Source organism: Arachis ipaensis, chromosome B7 (assembly GCF_059453495.1).
Source record: "Arachis ipaensis isolate K30076 ecotype BB chromosome B7, ASM5945349v1, whole genome shotgun sequence".
Lineage (NCBI taxonomy): Eukaryota > Viridiplantae > Streptophyta > Magnoliopsida > Fabales > Fabaceae > Arachis > Arachis ipaensis.
The window spans coordinates 133,405,718-133,429,547 of record NC_142442.1 but is presented as its reverse complement, the minus strand read 5'-3'; the positions used below and the strand labels follow the sequence as shown (position 1 = coordinate 133,429,547).

Below are 23,830 nucleotides of genomic sequence, written 5' to 3'. Positions count from 1 at the left end.
TGCATTCCCCGTTGTTCGCTACGCCAATCAATTATCTGGGAGACCCATAATGGAGGATTAACAGGACATTTTGGAAGGGACAAAATATTGGCTCTCATAAAAGAGAAATTCTATTGGCCAAAACTTGAGCGGGATGTCATTCGACACATTCAGAGATGCCACATTTGTCACATTGATAAAAGTGGAAATCAAAACACTGGTTTGTACAAGCCGTTGCCTGTTCTGAAGGCCCTATGGAAAGATGTTAGCATGGAATTCATTGTGGGATTACCTAGGACACAAAGACAAAAGGATTATGTTATGGTGGTTGTTGACCGATTCTCGAAGATGGCTCATTTTGTACCTTGTCATAAGACAGATGATGCCTCCTACATATCAGATTTGTACTTTAAAGAGGTTGTATGTTTGCATGGTATCCCTCAAACAATCACTTCAGATCGAGACGTGAAGTTCATGAGTCACTTCTAAAGGACTTTATGGAGAAAAATGGGGACTCACCTACAGTTTAGCTCTGCTAGTCATCCGCAAACGGATGGTCAAACAGAAGTGGTCAACAAAAGCCTGGAAAATTTGCTACGAATTTTTGTGGGCAAACACCCTTGCCAGTGGGATCTTGTTTTGCCACAAGCCGAGTTCTCCTACAACAATTTCGTTAGTCAAACAACAGGGAGGTGTCCGTTCGAGGTGGTATATGACAAGCGACCCCTGAGTCCTTTAGACCTTCCGCCGTTACCAACTCGTCGAGAGTATAGTGCAAATGCCGATGAACGTGCTGAACAAATCAAGAAGTTCCACGAGGAGGTACGACAGAAGATATTGCGTCAGACTGCTCGATATGAGGCCCAAGCCAACAAACATAGGAGACCAAGTATTTTCAATGTCGAAGATTTGGTATGATTCATTTGAGAAAGGAACGATTTCCTAAGTCTCGCGGAAAATTATCTCCTCGAGCCGATGGACCATTCAGAGTCTTGGAGCGCATTAATGATAATGCTTACAACATTGAGCTTTCAGGAGACTATGGAGTATCTGCCACTTTTAACGTGGCTGATCTGTCACCTTACTATGAATAAGATGCAGAATCAATAGAAGATAAGACCAAGTCTCTTCCAACCCAGGGAGAATGATGCAGGAGCATCTGTTAAGTTATTAGAAATATTAGTTAAAGTAGTAAAGTTTAGTTATGTTATTATAATATACATATGAATTAGTCCCACATCGCCTAATACTCAAAGGCTCCCCTCCCCTATTAGTATAAATACGCGTATGTACCCTTTTATTTATAAGTTGAATTGATTGAGTTATATATTTAAATAAGTTGTGTGCTTATTTTTCTCTAGACTCTTTAAGAGTAAGAGGTGCATCATTGGTTAGTCAACCAAGATGGATTCTTAGCTACTTTCACCATAGTGAGATTGTTAACCTCGACAAGATTGGTGGCCCCAGCGATGTTCCGGTGTCATGCAATTACTTGGAGACTTAAAATTTGTACTTCCTAAAAAGGTCAAAATTTTTACTATTAATCTAAAAAAAAATGGAAAACTATTGGTTTTTTATGCTTCCCTTCATTTCTATTTTGCTTAATTTCTTTTATTAATATACATGCTGTCTTTTAAATTTTAATGTCTTTTCTATTAGTCCCGTTTCTCATTATTATTTTACCATCATCGATCAGGAGGAGGGAGCAGTTTAACGAAGAGTTTAACTTCACTATTGTTTAGACAGCATTTCTAAAAACTATATAAAATTTTCACATTAAAAAAGGAAAAATATTTCTGTTTTCCGTTGTATAATGATAGCTAGCCATCTAAACAATTAACGAAAATTTATACCAGAATAAAAAAAAAATAACGAAAATTAAGAAGATGGTGAGTTGACGTGACTTGGTAGTGGCCAATTGCTGAGCCGAAGTGATAAATGTGTACATATAATAATTAAACCAATGGAAAAAGTAGTTGGGTTGGGGTCCATAATTTCGTTATTGTTAATGACTAATATAATTAGTTCTTTTAACCTAACCATATCAAAAGGCAAGAATTACGCCTTGACTATGGAGGAGGAGAATGTTGCTTTACAGTTTTCCCAACCACCATTTGATGGGAATAGATATAATCAACTGAGAAAATGATATCACGAGAAACAAAAGATCATAAAAGTATATATGTAATGTATTTGATCCACAGAGCACTGGCGGTGCCAAAAAAATTTGACCATGCTTCATTCTAGCAGCCATAATAAGATCAAACATGGTCGATTTTATATTGAGTAATTGTAAAATCTGTCACGAATTTAATTTTGACTTGCCCATAATTGGTTTTTTTTTTTTTTTAATTGAACTTGGAAATACTCGATCTTGCATATGTAATATGTCAATCATCTTCCTGTAATTAAGATGTGAACAGTACTACATAATCTAACACAATTTATTATTTTTACTCAATAATTAATTAATAATATTTAAAATTATAATACTGATAAATTATTAAGCAAAAAATATTAAATTATTATTAATTAAAAATATTGATTAATATAAATTAAAATTCTTGAATTTTTTTTCTTTTATTATTATTATAAAAATCTAGTTGATATATATATTAACCCTGATAACTTCAATAAATTAAGTCAAGAAAAATAGAAAAAAGAGATTTTTAAATATTTACTAATAAGTAAAATTGGAAGAAAAAAATAACAGAGAAAAATAATTAGGAAAAGAAATCTTAGATCATTATGCATAAGGCAAAATAGATAATTCTTGATTCAACTTAAGTGATGTTACTAGCACTTTTTCCGGAGGCTCCTGGAAATACTCGAAAACTCTTCGATACTTCTCCTTTTAAATATTCTAAACTATAATTAAAATCAGTCGAATTCTATAAGAGCTTGTTCCTTGAAGTGCAGTTTGTAACACCAAATTTCTCTGCCAATCGAAGAACTAACAAGGAACATCTAGGATCTGGAATAAGGTAAGTTAAAGGACTCTTCTTCCACACTACATTAGCGTCTCTACAGAAAACTAGACAGTACATGAGTGATTCTCTACTGACTTGCAAATTGGACAAGTTGCCAGAAGTAAATAGGAACCGCTTGTGGATAACAAGCAGAACAAGAAGTTTACCATAGAAAATTTTTCACACAAAGAGTAAAATCTTGTGAGGAATTTTCAGCTTCCATAAATGGCTCTAAACTGATCTCTATTACATGAAGTTCGGACAAAATTCAATGGAAGTATGGTAAAATTGGTAACCCATTGAATTGTGTCTTCACCTTCTCCTAGGATTATGAAAAGGATTCGCTGAACAATTTTTGGAGGGAAAATATTTGAAATTAATACTTGGTTTCACTATTTATTTGACAAAAACAGGTATTTCACCCATAACAGATGGTAACTATTTGATAGTAGTGTCACAGATGGTGGAACAGTAAAAGAGTAAGGAGGAGGAAGCCGTGGTTCACTGAAGATTTGAAAATCACGAGAACTTACTTTTCAACTAATGTCTTTCTTTATAATTTGCCTCCCTTCAAAAATACTTTGTTAACCCCAAGAAGACAAGATTTTTACTTCTGTTGTAAGGATATAATTAAATCTAAAATATTTATCTTTAAGTATTCTAAAAAAAAAAGAATTAAGTTGAATCACAATTTTTCAGCATTATTTATTAAAAAAAGTCAAATTTTAAGCAGTGAGATATTTGAAATAAAGTCCGTCTTCTTTCTTAGACCTAGTATTTTATCCTAACTAATCTACACCATTCGTCTTTTAGAACCTTGCTGCTCCTACTAAAACTGAATTAGAATTTTGGACATTATATTTTTTTTATTAAATAAAATACCATTATTATCTTAAAAAAAAAATTCAACAAGTTAGGTAGGTTTTTTTTTTTTTTTTTTTCTCCCGGTCCATCTAAGAAATTTTTATGCGGAACGAGTACACAATTTTGCACGGAAAATCAACTTTAACAAAAGGTAAATAAATTTTACAAAAAATTATATTTATGAAAATATGAAATAGTACTGTCTACGTAAAAATAAATAATGTTACTAAATGCGTATGATAAATAATATTATACAAAAATTATTATACGAATAGTAATTAATTTATACTAATATTAATTTTCAAAAATTTTAAAATTGAATTAAAAAAAGACTAAAACTCTAAAAAATTTACTATATTCAAAATTATTATACAATATTTTTTTTTATAATTTTACACATACAAGAATTACATAAAATATTTCTTTATGAGTATCCATTTCCTATTTTAAGGAATAATTGAGATGTCATTCCAAAAATATTTCTAATGTATAACACACACTTTGTATAATTTTCCAAAGAAAAAAAAAATCTCTTTTAAAATATAACTTAACCCTTATATTTTCTGATTAATTTTTCTTCTATCTTCCTCTTGATTTGACACATTTTAAACAAAACAAACCCTCTATTTATAAGTTAAAATCTCTAATGTATTTTTCAATACGCAGTATAGATATTTTTAAAATTTTCATATTTTCACATTGTTACACACTAACCTCGTTGTTACTGTACACAAGAATTCCTTTTTAAACAACTTTTCAACCTATGCATATTTCTACAAACACGTTTTTTTGTTTAAAAGAAAAAATGGACCCTTAGCCACTTTCTACTTGAGAATATAATAGAGTATATATAATTAATTGATAATTAGGAATGGAAAAATATATGGTACTAATAGATTATTTACCAATTTATTGTCAATAATAATTAATTATTATATTTTAAATATATGTATAAAGAGACAAATTCAAAAAATATATATATAAAAATACTTCTAGATACGATCATAAAAAAAATACTTTTATTAGACACATCCACAAAAATACTTCCATTAAACACAATTATAAATAAGAATTGATAAAAATTGGCAGAAATGCTATTGGTAACGTAGCGGAATTGATTAGGAATTAGTTGTATTTTGATATATAGTTAGGGCTAGTTACTATACACTGTTATCATCTTTTCACTATTTAATTAAGTTATTAACCATATCTTCAATGCAAGATGCAACTAACTCATATTCACCAATTTAATATAGAACACAACTCTTCCCATTGTACTTACGCAATTCTATTCTTTGTATAACTTTTAATTGGTGTTATATATAGCTATACAGATATAACTGTATTGTATTATTTATATTTTAAGTGAGGTACATATAAAATTATTAAAAATGAAAAATTATTATCAAGATTTTTAATATATGATCCTGTGCATAACTAAAACTTTTACTAGTAATTACTATATATATCATCAATTGAGGTGTGTAGTCTATTTAGAAATCATTTCTTCTAGCTGATTTGAAAATGAAAAGTCATGTGATGTTTAATATTGACCATATTTCTTAACTGACGGATTCTATGATTTCTAAGCAATTAAACATTCAAAGTTTTAATTTTAGCCTCGCACATATGTTAATTCCATCACAAGAACTAAGAAGCTATACTATTATTATATGTCAAATATAGTGGCCATGACTAGACACTATGATGCGACGAATGCTGCAAGTTAAAGAAAAGGATTAATAATAATACCGCACAATTATTATTTATAAGTATAATATTATTAATAAATCGTTCTGTTAAAGCAAAAAGAAAAGCTTGGTTTGGGAATTGAATTGCACGGGCGTGCACATTATATAATACTCTTAATTTAATTAACATACACTTGATTTTGATGGTGGATCTATTTGACTCATACATTATTGAAAGCAATTGTGTGTTAATTAATTTAATTTTTATTTGCACCTTCCAACTGCCGGCACAACCTATTTTAAACTTTTGCTGAAACATGGGAGATTTTAATTTCTACTGTTCTAGAATAAATGCACACGATGATGTATCCAACAAAACGTATTAAAAAAAAAGGTAATGTTATATGACTATTAAATATTAAGGAGTGTTAAGAGGTGAGCAGGTTTTGTAATTTATAGTCATCAATTAGTTATTATTAGTATTTTTAGTGGTATGAAATTATTCATTTTTTTTATTAGTTAAGTATTGATCAAATTTTAATAAAAGTATTGGTTTCTAGACTTTTTGTTAAATATTATCATTTTTTGTTAGTACTTAGTCAGTAATAATTTGCATCCATATTTATAAATATTTTATATATAAAAAGTATATAATTTGTACCTATATTTATTAAAATTTTACATGCATGATTCAATACAATTTGCATCTACATTTTTCAGAATCTACACACATAAATTAATAAAATTTATTTATTAAAAAAATTAATATTTGTGTTGGTTAAATAATAACTAAATATACTAAAAATTACTGATTCCTACAAATTTCTCTTAAAAATATTGTTTTTATTAATCAATACTTTAATGTTTACTTGTTAAGCTAGCTACTATTGAAAATAAAAATATGTATTCTTGCTTTATTAACTAAATCATTTAATAAAAGAAGCAGCTAGCCGATAAAGCTTTTATTTAAAAAATTTTTGCTATAATTTAAGCTTTACAATTGAAAATGCATGGTCAATTGGAGTAATAATACATACTATTATTACTTCGTAAAAATTGGTATTTTGAAAAAAATAATAATAAACTACCATTTTGCCCTTCAAAATGTTAATTTTTGATAAAATAATTTTCCAAAAAAAAAAATTTAACCCTTCGAGAATTTCAATTTTAAAAAAATATATACTATTTTTTTATAAATAATTGATGCATTTGATCCAAAATTTTTTGAAACATTTGAAAAATAAGATGTATGCAAGAAACAAAAAAAAAAAAGTCAATTTTTAGACTTTTTTAATTTTATTTTTGAATTTCAAAAAATTTTACTTAACATAAAATTACTAAACTTAGAAGGTAGAAAAATCTTATTTTACAAAATAGACTTACAAGTTACAAAAAAATTACATTAAAATATAATCTTTAAAATCCGTATGTTTTGACTTGGCTCCCTCATATTTAATGCATTTGATTACATTAAAATCATTTTTGGAGGGTTAAAATATATTTTCCTTTTTCCGAAAGGTCATTTTATAAACAAGCTAAGTTAATATTTTCGGGGTAAAATAACATTTTACTCAAAAAGAAAATAATGCATCTAAATTCTAAACACTATTGCATCTGATACAATAAATTCTATATATGCTTGTCAATAATTTTATCAACCCAACAATTATTAATGGTCGAAAGTAGTATTACTTCTTGAAAAGTGCATTTGACAAAAGTGGTATACACTAAATTTTCAGTAGAAAGAAATATCACCAAACATGTCAAAAAAAATGTTACAAGGATGAAGGATCTCACTTTCTAAGCGATCTTGGGCGGTTTCATCGGCCCCCTTTAACATATATTAACTGTATATTTGGATATTTTCAACCATTAATTATATTAGAGATAGAATTATTTATATCTTTTTTATTAATTTAAACTTTTAAAAAAAATAATAATTTATGATAAAAATTTTATAATTTAAAAGTCTAAATTTAGAGTTCGATGATTGATAATCCTAAAAAAAATTAGTATAAACGAAAGAAAAAAAATTGAATTTATACCTAAATAAGTTTTTAAAAAATTTTGCATCGGACATTTTTGTCTCTCAAAAAATTTTATTACGTCGAGATCTCTGAACTTTACAAAATTAATACATATAAGTCTTTACCTTAGTCAATTTCGTTGTTTTCATTTGGAGAAATAAGCTCTAAAAAATAGGATAGAATAATTTATATATTTTATTTCTATAAAGCTTAGGGACTATAATATAATAAAAAAATTTTAGAGACAAAAACATTTGAATTGTAGAGACTTATTTGAATATATACTCAAAAAAAAAAATTATTATAAAAAAAGGCATACAAATTTTAATAAAAGTTTACCTCAATGAATATATTAAAGATATAATTATTTATGTAAAATAAAAACCTGGAAAACGCACAAAATGAAAGAAGTAATCAAATGTGAACATATATAATAAACATACTGCTGTTTAATGGCATATATAGGAATCTAAAAATGGGTTACTTTCATAGTTTCATGCATATACTCTACTTTTGTTCTTTCTATCCGATAAATCTTCAAGTGGCTATGGCAACTAGCATCGTAATTAGCTTATTAGTAATTAGTAATATTACACATAGCCATGCATGTTCACTCTAATTAACTTAATTACCGATCAAGCATATACTACAGAGATGGCAATTAAAGATTTTATGACAGAACCTTTCATTAGGTTTCGTACATGGTTGATTTAGGCTTATTTATTGATCTTGATTCAAATATTATTCAAGCTGGCCCCTAAAACTTTTTTAAATAATGATATATATGTCCACAGCATGCATGCAAATGTGATGTTATGATTATTATTATTTAGATGTATTAAAAATATAATTATTTATGTGTCTTTTTTTATTAATTTAAGTTTTTTTAGATAAATACATAATATCAAATTTTTTATTACCAAAAGTCTAAATTCGATTCTTATTGAACTTTAAAAGAAAAAGAATTAATAAAAGAAAAAAAATTTATACAAAAATTTAAACAAATCTAAAAAATTATTTAAAAAAATATATTAAAAATATAATTATTTATATTTTTTTTATTAACTTAAATTTTTAAAAGGAGTGACCCGACGAGTGGTTGACTAAATATGATGTTATTTCATACAAGTCATCGGAAGTGTTAGCAATATGAAAGAAAACAAATCCATTATACTATAAAGAAAACACATGGGAAAAATAAAACTCAAGTAGTAACTATTGTTTATGGTAAGACATCACTTTTCTTACAAAAGGACATTTCTTGTATGCGAAACTATTTTTTTTTTTTTTTTGTAATAGAGGCAGTATTAAACTATCTACATATCCTGTGGTTTTCTGTTTTGGTACATCTGAAAATTACACATCCCGTGGTTGATTGTATATTCCTACATGTTTCCTTTAATTTAGATCTTGATTATATAGCTTGATTTATTTATCAAATTTTCATCCACGCTGTTAAAAATTATACTTTTATCATACACAAAAATAGAAGTAATGATGATATATATGGTTCACATGCTAGAATTAACAATATGTATAATCTTTGTTAAACGTTTTTAATATTTTATTATCGATGACGTTAGAAAGACAAAAAAAAAATTATTTTATTTAATATTTATTTATTGTATAACATTGAATAAAACTAAAAATAATAAATTTAAACAGTTTTTAACTAATAATTTTTGTTATAAAATATTTTTCTTTCATTCATATAGCGCTCTTTTATTCGGTTTTAAAACTCTCTTGATTTAGTCTGCTAAACCTAACTACATATATACACATTATTATAAGTATTGATTTCATTCTTTGACTTATTTATTTCCTTTTTTTCGCAAATTAAATTATATTGTAGTTCTTGCCCAAGTCCAAACAATGCATTAATTAAGATCTACGTACCAAAACAAATACTTTGTTATTTCTTTAATATGGTTCTAAAGTCTAATTAAACTTCTAAAAGACCCAATCAAAACTAGCATTGTTATGCATATTATTCATGTTCTATGCACATATATATCTCTTGCTCCTTCTTTCTTTTTTGGTATTACTTGAACCCCTTTTCATACCTGCTTTATTTCCTTTTAGCTATCTCCACCTTTCTTCATTTTATTGGCATATGTCCCAATTGACAGTTATGACGTCATTGTTTGATCCTATCCTAGCTAGTTAACATTATACATCAGAGAATAATATACATCGTTTCATTACGATATCATGAGTAGCAAAGAAAATGGTTGTCGCATTTCCAGAGAATATACATGTTATACATAACGTAGCACCTAACCAAAAACTTACTTTCAAGCATTTAGTTACACATTATTAATTCAGGCATAAAACTCACTCATTAATAAATTAATTATTCGTATAAAATATATGTTAAAATATAAAATAATTATTAAAAATAAGTTAAATAATATATATATTTATACATAAATACTTAATAGTTAATTTAGTGATTAATTTTTAATGTGTACTTAATATTTTTATTATTTATTTATTCAAATTTAAATATTAGCAATTTAATTTGTTTGTTCATTTCATCCTTCATACATACATTTTAAAAATTAAAAAAAATTAAAATTCTTTACACATTTTAAACATTTTTAATAAATAAGACTGAGTCATTCTTGAACTTTGAGGAGAAAGAAAAAAACTTGTCATACATATAAGAATGACAGTGATATATAAAGAAGCTTTACAACTAATGAATTAGAGAAAAAAATGTTAGTATTTTTTATTAATATTAATCAATATTTAATTAATATTTTATTTTTATATTATTAGAATTTAAAAATTAAAATTTATAATTTATAATTTAAAATTTAAAATATTAATCAAAATTAATAAATTTTACTCGTTATGTAACATTGGGCTAATAAAAGCACCCTTCCGATAAATTTATCCTGCAATATAATTAATTAATAATTTCTGTATTTACGATAATTATGTGGAAGCACTCACAAAAATTAACCCAAGACCATTTTGGAGATGTATATATGTTTATTCTGATATTTAACTCAGTTGTAATTACTTTTTCTTAGCTTTTACATGTTAACCAGACATATTTCCTTTTCATAAATCATTATGATAAATAACTAGATACAAATCAAAAGTATCTTTGCTCATAAAAACAATTTACAGCTCAAGCCAGTTTATTTGGGCGTCCTCATATGCTCTAAACCACTCAACAATTAATCGATCATCAATTATCCTAACTACATTGGTTTGAAAAAGACTTAAAACAAATAATCCAAATTATTTTCACTGCACATTTAATTTAACAAAAATACTATTTTCACGTTAAAATCAGATATCAAAATCAGTTACTATATATTTATATATAAATATATGCATATTTTAACTTATTTTTAATATAAATTTTATATTTTAATATAAATAACTGATTTTAGTATTCACTTAACATAGTTGTTAATTTACTTTAATTTCTAATATGAGATTATTAGACAGCTATAGCAACACACATGCAACAATACACTAATTAAGCATTCATCTCATGAATTTTTCTGCGGAATATAATTAATGCATACACTGCATTCATTAATAAGTTACACCTACCTCTCTAAAAACCCTGCAATCAGTAATCAGTAATATCTTCTACGACGAGAGAAAAGATATATATAACATTAATTAACAGTCACTAATTTTGTCACTACAGAGAGAAACAAAAAAAAAATGGTAGGGGACAGTAATTTTTGTGTTTTGTAATCATTAATTAGTCATTAATAGTATTTTTAATGGTGTGAGATTACATCTAATAGTGAAAAATCACTCACTTTTATTTTAATAGTTAAGTGTTGACCACAAAATACAAAATTTGCTGGCCCTAGACTTTTCTAACAAGAAATTTCAGTCAATATCTTCAATAAAATTCAAGTCTAGCAAAGCAAATACCATACTCAAAACTTTATCCCTTGGTATAATTAAGACAAGACTTCAATATTATTATCATATTCCTAAATCCTAATCACAAAAAGGTTGGAAATTTTGATCACTCTAATTAGTTAAACAAAATCAGAAGTAAGATAACCTTGAATCTTAATTGAAGCATACCTTATATATGATGATTGATTGCTTGATGGAGCCTCATGCAGAGGATGATGGACTAGCTAGAACTAACTAGGTAGTATTTCATAATTTCTAATTCCTAGAATTCATAATCAAGGAGTGAAAAAATATATATAAACTAAATACAGCTAGCTAGCTAGCTAGGAAGCTAATAAACTATATATATATATATGATATAATTAATTAAGTATATATAAAGTTAAATAATTAAAATATACTTATCACTATATGTTTTAACTTTCTACGAAGAAGAGACACCGACGCCCAAAAAATCAATGAAAGGAACTTCATTTTTAGGTTCATGATCTTCTTCTTTCTCCTTCTCCGTAGAACTACCCTTGAAGGCGAAGGGATTCGGAACGATCCTCTTGTAGTTTTGGAGCGATGATGAGAATCCATTAGAGGAACCAAATGGTGCAGTAGTAGCAGTAGTAGTAGTAGAAGGACCCGGGAAAACTCTGCAATAGAATCTATCGGAGGTTCTAGAACCTTCTGGAAGATAAATATTGGAACCGTTGATGGTGAAATAGTCTTTTCCCCCTCCTCCTTTTCTAAAAGAATCAGTTACTGTTGGCGGAACAGAAGATGCGAAATTCCAAGAAGTAGAAGCTTTATTGCTATCGAGGTTGCGGAAATCGAAGAATCTGGAATATTCTAACCCGATTACTCTTGCTGGTCTCTTGATGATGTTACTGGAAGAAGAAGAAGAATTGGAATCGTTGTTGTTATTGAAAATCATCATGTCTTGGAAGGTTCTTTTGCCACAAATCTTGGATTGCTCTCTTTGCTTTCTTGCCATGATCACGTGCCAGTGATTCTTGACGGCGTTATCTGTTCTTCCCGGAAATAGCCTCGCTATCAGGGCCCACTTATTGCCGTGAATGCGGTGCGCCGCCAGCAACCGCTCTTCCTCCTCCTCCGTGAATGGCCTCCTGTTGATTCTTGGATCTAGCTGATTGAACCACCTTAATCTACAACTTTTCCCTATAAACAAAAAATAACAAATTAACTTCACTCACCTCAATTCAACAGATTAAATTTGTGATTAACTATAATTACAACCTTCATACCTTATAAAAAAAATTAGTTTCTAAATCAGTCAGTGACTCGTATAGAATATAAAATACATATTAAAAATAATTTAATATAAATATATATTAGTTAATTTTGTATGCACACGATATATACCTGACCTTCCTTGAAGTTTCTCAGCAATGGAATTCCAATTCTGAGCACCATATTGTTCAACAAGTTGGCGAAGCTTTTCATCCTCGGCGGGTCGCCAGTGACCGCGGGGACAAATCTTACTGTCGTCACAAGTATTGTTATTATTAGAAGAATCCTCCATGGATAGTACTACTGTGTTGGATGAATTATTTCTATTATTAACGGTAGACAGTTGAGGTTTTTGGGTTCAGAAGAAATGAGAGAAATCTTGTACATCAAGCAGTGAGAGATAAGTCTGAAAGAAGATATATAGGAAAGTGGGGTTGGTTTAGGGTTGTGGATGGCAAGTCACTTTTGTTGTCTTCACACGACATACATATTATTATTCTTCTTTCTTATTCTGCCCTATCTTATTATTCATCACTATTTATCTATCAAATTAATATATATATACCTTATTAGGTGATTATTCACCGTCTAAAATACCATATACTCAAAATTTTATTATCTAGATACACAAAAATTTTTAAAATTTTAACTTTGGTGTTAAAATTATTACATAAACAATCCAACTGTTATTCCAAATTTTTTATTTATTTTAATACTAGAATGAAATGGTAAAAATTGAATAAATGACCATTTGTATCCATAAAAGATAAAAACACCGATATATGTACCCACACTAAATCGAAACTAAACTTATACCCATACAAGATGTCTTCTGTGTGACAAAAATACCCTACGTGGCACTCCAATCCTCCAAAGATAGGGTACTTTTGTCACACGGAGGGCATCTTGCATGGGTACAAGTTTAGTTTCGATCTAGTGTGGATACATATGTCAGCGTTTTCATCTTTCATAGGTACAAATGGTTGTTTATTCGGTCAAAAATTTTTTCTTAGTCTTTTTATTTATTTACCTTTTATGGTCGGAATATTTATGATTGAGAATGGTAACTAATTTTTTGTTAATTCTTCATGTAGGTCCAGAAATTTTAAAACATTTTATACCTAAGAGTAGCTAAGATTGAAACTCTTAGTTAGAAAATGATAAAATATTCCTAATCTTTATATGTGAGTAGTGTTTTTTTATTATTGTTTATTTATATAGTTCAAATTTCTTTATAATTTTTTGTTATATTTTTCTATGCACAAAATACTAAGTGAGTCTCAAATTAAATGGGTGTTGAACACCTAACTAAAAGAAAAAACAAAAAGGAAAGTAAGAATTTATTCTTTAAGATTCAACATATACATATACAATTCACATATATAGCATTATTACTCTTTCTATAGCCTTCAACGTCCACCTTTATCAAATTCCTCTCTATTTTTGACACAAGTAAGAAAAACAAAACTCTTGTTTATTTCTACTATTGGCAATCGTTTTCGAGCTATTTAACCATAGTCCATAGAAGCATGTTAATAATTAAACCCACTTGTGTTTTGGTTACCTTATAGTTTTTGTTAAAGGGACATATCTCTGGGGTTGAAACCAATTCTAAGAAAAAAAATTATGGAACAAGTGGTTGGAGAATTGCCAATCTTAGTCAATAATGGAACATTGTATTTATGTACCTGCGATAAAATCCTTCCAAAATCTTTCTTTTCGTATTGTGCAACAATAATACTTTTTAGCAACATATATATTGGGTAATGCTAGGTAAACAAAAAAAAAAACAGCCAAAACTTACCTTATTTAGTATTAATTAATTATCGCAACAATTAATGAATATTAAATAAGGTAAGTTATGCCTATTTTTGGCTAATTTTCTTTGGTTACCAAACATTTCCGATATATATATGACCCCTTTTTCTTCAGATGTTGTATAGCATATAATATATACGATGATATGAAGCTTTATTTATGTTTTTTAATTTCTTCTAGTGTAACGGCATTAATATTTTCGTTTTGTGTTTTTGTTACCAAAGGCATTTAATTTTAAAATTTAAAGAATATGTAATTTAACTAACGTTAAAATGTGTTTGCTTTTGTTTAAGGTACTTTATTTTTTGGTTAAAAAAAATTTATTTTATTTGATAATATTTTCTTAAAACAAAATAATCTGATTACTTTATGTTGGGAGATAATATTAACCTATATTACATAAATCCAAATGCAGCTAACTTGCCATCAAGTGAACTTTGCCCATATTGGCTTATCCAGTTTTAACTAGGAAAACGTGTGTAGCATAATCAGATACAAAGTTACAAAGCAAAATTTTCCTAAATTAATGCATAATAAAGTTGGTAAAACCAAGGTCCTCATCATGCCCTAATTGAAAAAGTGACAATATTGATTTGGTGAGCTTTAAATACATCCACATGTTTCCAATATCAACCAAGCTGTAATTCTTTTTTATGACTCGCATCTCCGCTGGATTATTTTTAGGATATATTTTTGATATTTTTAAGAAGTAAATTAATTTAGAATAAAATTTATTTTAAAATTAATTAATGTAATAAAATTGGTATTAATACTTTAAAAATATAATATCATTTTAATATAAAATTAATAAAATTTTATTATTCGTATAATTATGTTAATGAAATAATTAAAAATAATATAAAATTTTAATTAAATTAAAATTAAACATTAAAAGAATAAATTTTATTTTTAATTTTAAATTATTATTTATAATATATAATTCTACAAATATTTTTATGTCATCTTGTAAGATTTAAAATAAAATTAAAATTAGAACCAGCATCAGCATCGGTGTTAATAACATTAATTTCAAGAGTTAGTTTACTTTTTAACTCACATTTTTGTTTTCTGAACTTTCAAGAGCAAATCAACAAATATCAAGTGTCACAAATATCCCAAACAATCATTCTTATTGATTAGTAAACTTTGTGGGAAGATAAGACAGGAATTTCGTCAAGTGGTAGAATGATTGGTAGTTTCCTCATTATTTTAGTTTGGTGGGTTCGTTGGAAAATTGAGTATAGTTTTATAATTCTCTTAATTTTTTTGTAAGTTTAAGTTTTAGTTGTTTTAAAAAAATTATATAAACATGTGATATTTTTTACACCTCTTTGAGAGTTAACCCTTTCATAGTTACATATTAAAAACAAAAAAAAAAAACTCTTAAGTAGACCTTTTAATTTGGTCTTATCCAATCCTTGGTTTTTAATAAGTATTATCAAAAGTGATACCTAAATTCTTTGGCACGGAGAAATATTTTTAAAAAGAGTTTAGTTAGGGATGGAGACATGGAGTCAATTTTTTCATCCAATTTTTGAAATTATTTTGTTTTTATTTTAAATATTAAACCCTAAATTCTAAAATTTAAACTCTAAATCTAAACTCGAAATCCTAAATCTTCTAAAACATGTCCAAAAAATGAAAATTAAAAAATATATATAATAAAAAAATTAATACTAATTAACTAGTTAAAAATTAATTTTCTATGTTGGTTAAAAAGAAAAAAAAAAAAAACTTTTGTACAATTGTACTATGAACGATAAGAACTTGAACTCTTGATGACTAGCTGTTTAGAAAATATAACTAAATGTTAGAACTCTTAATCGCTCTTATTAATAGACTTTGTGACTTGATGATTTCCTTGGATCACGGATAGAAATTAAAGTATATTGAAGTTTTGTGATAATTAATTAACTTTAGGGTTTGCTAGAGCTAGAAAGATTACCATTTGGATGTGAGGCGTTTTGGAAATAAGCTAACGGACAAATATATATTTTGTTCACACTCATTATTTCTAGTAATAATTAATAATTTTTTATTTTCTATATTTGGTCAAGTTGGTTCAAGCAAAGTTTCATCCGTAGATCTAACAAATTAACTACTTATGACCTCCATAAAATTTGACTTTAGACTTGCAAATTATATCTCTTGCATCTTCAATTTGCCTAACAAGAATAACTAATAAGTTGGCATATTAACATCCATTTTGTAATGTGCATTAATTTTCTTTTAGGAATGGTTTTTATTGGTTCCTAAGAGTTATAACACTAAACTGTAAAATAGTTGAGTAACTTGAGTTATAAGATAGTCAAAATATGGTTATTTTTGTCCAAATCCAAATAAAATAGCCATCGTGTAGAGAATCAATAATCTCCAAGGTGATGTAAGAATTAAGAATATAGCGAAAACTTGTCTATGGAAAAATATATATAATATAATACACCGTCTAAGGTCATTAACGTAACTAATTTGTTTTGACATTATATTTTTTATTTTTTACGGTATTATAAAATTCAATTAATTCATCGCAAATCATAACTCTATTTAAAAAAAATTACTTAGCCAATAAATTATTACATATACAAATTAATAGATATTCAAATTTTTGAAACTTATTTTAATAAAATAATAAGTTAATTACTCGACTAATTTAATTTTTTTGTTTATTTATTTATTTATTTTTTTTTGAAAAAATTAAAATTCTAAGAATACAGTGAACCTGGTAGTTAGACATCTTAATTATTATTATTTTTTAATGCAAAGATATATGTTGTTCTAATTGATGGGCATGAATATGAATATAATGAGAGAGGAGACAGAATTGTCAAATCAATTTTAATCTTAAGGATTAATTCAAATGGCGTGTAAGTATAGCATCAAGAAAAGTACTTCTAAACCGTCTTCCTTTGTTTTCCATTCTTCAATTCCATGCAGATGGCAAGTCAAATAAAACATTGAAACACATAGTGAAGTAACTAATATTCTAATGTGTTTCTTAACCGATTGAGATTTCATACCCCACGAAATCCATCTTTACTATCATCAACATATATACACATAATTATAATTATAAGAATTTAATTTTAATACACAGTAAATATAAAACAGTTTATATATATATATATATATAATTAAATAATTGTGTAAATTATTTTAAATTATCAATATATCAGGTTTTTTTTATTAATATACGCATGAGAAAAATATTATTTTTCATAATGCGCATGGCTCAAAAATATTTTTAAATTGCGCATGGCTATTTTATATGAAGTATCAACTAAATGGAATTAGCCTCTATTTTAAGGGAGGTAAACATGAAATGGGTCAAGTTATATATATCAACTACGAAATGAAATAATCTGTGACTGATACACACGAATAGAGACTTCAATGAAACTAAACATAAAATGGGTAATTCCTTATCTCTTTTCCTCTCCGATTTTTTCGAATATTCCTCGTACACATAATCAAAATAGTGATGAATAAAGGTTTAGAAAGAAATAAAATTTTAAAAGAAATAAATAAATATTGGTTGATTATTTTAAGTCTTAGTTTTATTTCTAGTGTTGTATTATTTTTTTTATTTTAGTCCTTTTGTTAAAATTATTTTTTAAAATATTTTTTATTATAATTTTTCTTTAATCAAGTGAGTCTAATTCATCCAAAATTTAGTTTAAAAAAAAAGTAAAAATCATTTTGTACTTAAAGTTACAAATACTATTTATCTTTATATATTTTGGACAAAAAAATTTATATGTCTCATATTTTAAAATATAAAAATTATTTTTGTATTTTTAATTAATCAAAAATTTTATTTACTTTTAAATTAAAAAATCAGAAATTTATTTATCATTTGTAACTTAAGTACAAAATAACTTTTACTTTTTTAAACTAAATTTTAGATGAATTAGATTCACTTGATTAAAGAAAAATTATAATAAAAAATATTTTAAAAAATAGTTTTAACAAAAGGACTAAAATAAAAAAATAATACAACACTAGAAATAAAACTAAGATTTAAAATAATCCACCAATATTTTTTTTATTTCTTTTAAAATTTTATTTCTCTCTTAACCTTTGTCCATCACTATTTTGATTATGTGTACAAGGAGGATTCGAGAAAATCGGAGGGAGAGTGAGATACGGAATGGCCCATTTTATGTTCAGTTTTATTGAAGTTCCCATTTTGCGTGTATCAGCCACGAATTATTTCATTTTGTGGTTGGTATACATGATTTGCTCTATTTCGTGGCTGCCTCTCTTAGAATGAATTTCTGATATGTATAGTACCTCTTTACTCATTTTGTGTTCACCTCCCTTAAATTAGAGACTAATTCCATTTTGTTGATACTTCACATGAAATGGTCATACAATTCAAAAATACTTTTGAGTCATACGCATTAAAAAAATAATATTTTTCTCATGCGTATATAAATAAAAAAGCCCAATATATCAAAATTTAATTCTAGTTATGTTACATATTAACATATTATTATTTTTTTTGGTGACTTAAAAAAAATAAACAAAAACTAAGAAAGAAAAAAAAAACAAGAAACTTAACATATTATTATTTGAATCAATCTATCTAACAGTAAAATTACTGTAAATTGGATATTAATTAAATGGCCATCTAATAGCAATAGGTGGATCTACTCATATAAGTTTATTAGATGAGTCACATCTCAAACCAAATTGTCTTTAGTCGTTATATTTCAATTTTTATGGAGCAATCAGGAGGTGTAGCTTAGTTCAGCTTTACTTGCAATGTGTACATAGTTCAAATCCAAAACACTTAACTTTTTTTTAATATATATAATGGTTATTGCACTGATGAAATTTAGTTTTGTGACATCATGCTATTTGTAGAATATTTATTTGGACAAAATCTTATTTAATATATATATGGACAAAAACGTTTTCGAGTTACAAGTTTTGGAGACTTAAATTGACATAAATTGACAAAAACTTATTTAATTTGAAGGGATGCTTTGCAAGAAACTGTTGCTAAAAAACTACTTTTTATTTGACAATTAGCATTTAAATTTTAAAACTTCCAATTAAATTATTGTTGGTCACTTATTTATTTTTCTTAATGAAATAAAAATGAAAAATTCTAGTTAGTCAACAAGTAATTTGCCAATATTTTAGCCAACAAAATCTAGAATTTAAAATATAACTGTTTTTTTAATTAAATTTAAATAATTCAACCAATTTGTCTTGATTGCATAATATTTACTTTAATATATTCAATTTGATCTCCTAATTTAGCATCCATAATTCACGTTAGTTTTTTACTGTTTTTTTTTTTATCATGATTTTGTCACAAAACCATTAAGATATATTATTTTATTATCATTTTAATTATTCATTACATTACCTATCTGGGAGATGCTTTCATAAAGACCCAAAAAACATCTTTTTTTTTTTAAGATATTTTTAATAATTAAAATTTAACACATATAATTACTTAAATTATGTTATTTTTATCAAAATTATGTCAGATAAATTAATTTAATCGAAAAATACTGAATCAAATTTTGAATCCGTCTAAACTAATATTATTTTTTATAAAAAATGATTACAATACCCCTATTATATAAAATGACTAAAATACTCTTATTATATATATTAATTTTGAGAATTCTAAATTCTAGCCTTTTTTTTCTATCGTTATATGGTTAGAATTTAAAGTTTTCAAAAAAAATATATATATGATAGAAATATTTTAGTTGTGTTTTATAATAGGAATATTGTAGTAATTTTTTATAAAAAATATTAATTTATATCGATTTAAAAATTTAATTTATTAATTTTTTTTGCTAAACTAATTTGTTCAGTCTAATTTTAATAAAAATAATATAATTTAATTAATTATATGTGTTAAATTTTAATTTTTAAAAAAATATCTTTAAAAAAAGACATTTTTAACATCTTTATCTAAGTGACTCCTACTTTATATATATCATCAAATTCATCTTTATGATCACCTATAACGCTCTCAGGAAATCATCAATCTTTCAACACTCAGCGCATCTAAAATTATCCTACCTACACAAAATCTCAACGAGGCACATCCAAAAGTCTTATAAAATTTAAAAACTAATGTATGTACGCTTTTAAAAATAGATAAAAGAAAGGAGGCCACTCAGATAAACACGCCTAAAACGTCTTTTTTTAAAGATGTTTTTATATTGTGTTTTAATTGGTTTCTGTATAATTTATTCGGTGTTCCTCATCACATATTATTAAATTTCTCAAAAGATTTTCTTTCCAAAAACACTAAAAAATATTTAATTTGGACTAAAACAAAAAAAGTAATAGATTAACTATTAGATTTTTTTAAAAGATTATTTACATAAAAAATATATCACATTCATAAATATATATATATATATATATATATATATATATATATATATAAAACAAGCTCAAGCGTTTAAAAATTTTTATAAATAAAAAAATAATTAATTTTTATTCGTATAATATATAAAATAATTACTATATTATTATTATATTATAGATTAAAATTTACTAATTTAAATTTTGTTTTTATTTTTAATATAAGCATTAAAAATAAATAATTTTTTTATAACAAGATATATTGTAATAAAATATATATAATATTAATTAGTTTTTAAAAAATTCTGAAAAGATGGTTTTTTCTAATAAAGTGTTATTAAAAAATTAACATTATAAAAACTAATTTCAACCAATATGATATAATATGATATAATAGGTTATTAAATATATTTAATACAAAATACATTGAATATAAATTTTTATTGAGTTTAAATTTTAAATAATTTTTAATTAAATTTTGAATATTTTTATTTTAAAGAGTTAGAATATTTTAACATCATTTTTTTCGTATCTTTTTAATTGAGTCTTTGATTTTTTAAATTATAAACCTTATTTATAATTAAGAGTAATGTTTTAACACCACCAATTAGTCACACATATAAAAATACAAAAACAATTCTATTGTCATAATTATAATCTAACTTTATAAGCAATACAATACAATGAAACTATATATAAGTAATATAACTAAATTTTATCTACATCTATAGTCACATTTCATAAATAATATAATTAAATTATATTTATGTTTATAATTAAAATATGAATAAAAATACAAAAAAGTATCAGGATGGTTAATTTTTTTCATTCATAATTTTTTATTTTTTTTGTTGTGAAAAATTTAATTATTTTAATAATTAATTATTTTTTAAAAAAAGATAATTGAATAACACAAAAAAGTCTTATTAAGAGTAATTTATTTATATATGATTAAAAAATAATTGAATAATTATATACGGTAAAAAATTAATATTATTAAAAAATAAAAATAAAATTTATTTTAAAATTAAAAATAAAGTTTATTTAAAAATAAAATTAAAAATCATGGTTTTTTTCTTTTTTCCAAAATTTATCTACGAGTAATTCTATAAATATTTTATGATGAATAAAATATTAAACTCATACTAAAATTTATTCTAATAAAATTTATTTTTATTCTACTAAATGTTAAATAAATTATTGAAAAGAATTTTGTTTCCTCCATTAGAGAAGAATGATAAACTTCCATACTTCTATTATGCTATGGCAATAATTTGGCCTGTTATTTTTTAATGTACATAATAATAATAATAATAATAATAATAATAATAATAATAATAATAATAATAATAATAAAACAAGTATATCACAGTAAAAACGAAAGCACGTCACCAAATAATTTATCATCCGAATTATATATGAATCAAATTGATAATATGAGAGCTAACACTACAAAAATCGACAACAAAGTTAGAGACTTACAAAACCTTTCTTAAGATCATAGAAAAAAAAAACGTTTATATTTGTGTGATATACAAAGCAATTATCATAATATTATTATTATTATTATTATTATTATTATTATTATTATTATTATTATTATTATTATTATTATTATATATATATAATAATAATAATAATAATAATAATAATAATAATAATAATAATAATAATAATAATAATAATATATATATATATATATGAGCAAAAAAAGTCCAACTGTATGTTTTAAAGTAAATTTTTTTTTAATATTTGATTAAATGTTCTTGTATTTAGTATTTTTTTTGCCCTTCCTCTTAGTTAAAAATATAATCATTATAATTTTTTAGTTATTATTGCTAGGGGTGTTTACAGATGGGATATGGCTGAAATTTCGATCCAATCCGCACTAAACTCATTAGATCAAATTCGATATTCGCACTTTTTATGTTTGGATCAGATATCAAATATATCGATAAAATAAAAAATATAAAAAAAATTTATTTTTATAAAAAAAAGTCAATAATTTTTTTTGTTTACTTTTTTAAACATATTTACTTCTATCTGATTAGAGTGTGGATTCGATTCGATCCAATCCGATCATCTTACAGATCAGATCATATTCTCAAATTACAGATCAGATACGGATAAATACTGTGGATTTATATGGATATGATCTAATCTATGAACATCCCTAACTATTACTATAGGTTCATTGTTGCAAAAGAATGTTTCTTTTATTATAAACTATTATTAGATTTTAATTACCATTAAAACAACTGAATGGTCAACTTAATTACCATTATTATATCCATAGTTGTAAAAACCGAACTGGATCGGTTGGTTCGACCAAAAAATTAGTAAACCGGACTAGAACTGGATTATAGTCCAGTTCGGTTTACTCTTTGGACCGTTTAAGGAATAAAATCGGTGTGAACTGGTAAGAACCGGTGCAAACTGGTCTAACCAAACTGGTCTGCTTGAAAAAAATTTTAAAATGTCTCGAACCAAGAACCTTGGAGCAAAAGTAACCTCTACTTGCCACTTAGCCATTGCACTTCTAAGTACTATATTTGACAAATACTAATTATATAGTATACATAAATATCTAATTTAATTTAATTTTTGTTTTTTCTATTTTTAAAATTAATTATATTTTAATTATATACCATTATTAATATAAATATAAATTTCACTAAAAATTTATTAATTTACTTGATCTATTTTATTGCTAGTATTGTGATTAAGGTTATTTGTTTTGATGTTAGTGTTAAAATCTACTGATATTATAGTTAGATGATAGGCTTTGTGAATTAATTATTTTTTTATTGTGTCAAAATAAGATACTATTGTAGTATTAAAATTTTATGGTTTTTTTTATATTAGTTATTTTTAGAAGTTGAGACTTGATTCTTCATAAAATATTAGTGAAGATATGCATTTCAAATTTTAATTTTAAGTTTTTAACTATTTTATATTTTATATTTACGTGAGACCAGTTTTATCGGTTCAACCAGTGATTTAT

At 25.3% G+C, this 23,830-nt stretch overlaps 1 protein-coding gene across 1 annotated transcript; it reads right to left on the bottom strand.

Moving 5' to 3' along the window:
* Positions 1-11,004: 11,004 nt before the first annotated feature.
* Positions 11,005-13,042, bottom strand: LOC107607758 (uncharacterized). Its single transcript, XM_021106328.2, has 2 exons — positions 12,802-13,042; positions 11,005-12,597 (listed from the first exon to the last, which is right to left on the bottom strand). Exons 1-2 carry the CDS (start codon positions 12,959-12,961, stop codon positions 11,855-11,857), a joined length of 903 nt encoding a protein of 300 aa, XP_020961987.2. The 5' UTR covers positions 12,962-13,042; the 3' UTR covers positions 11,005-11,854.
* Positions 13,043-23,830: the final 10,788 nt, after the last annotated feature.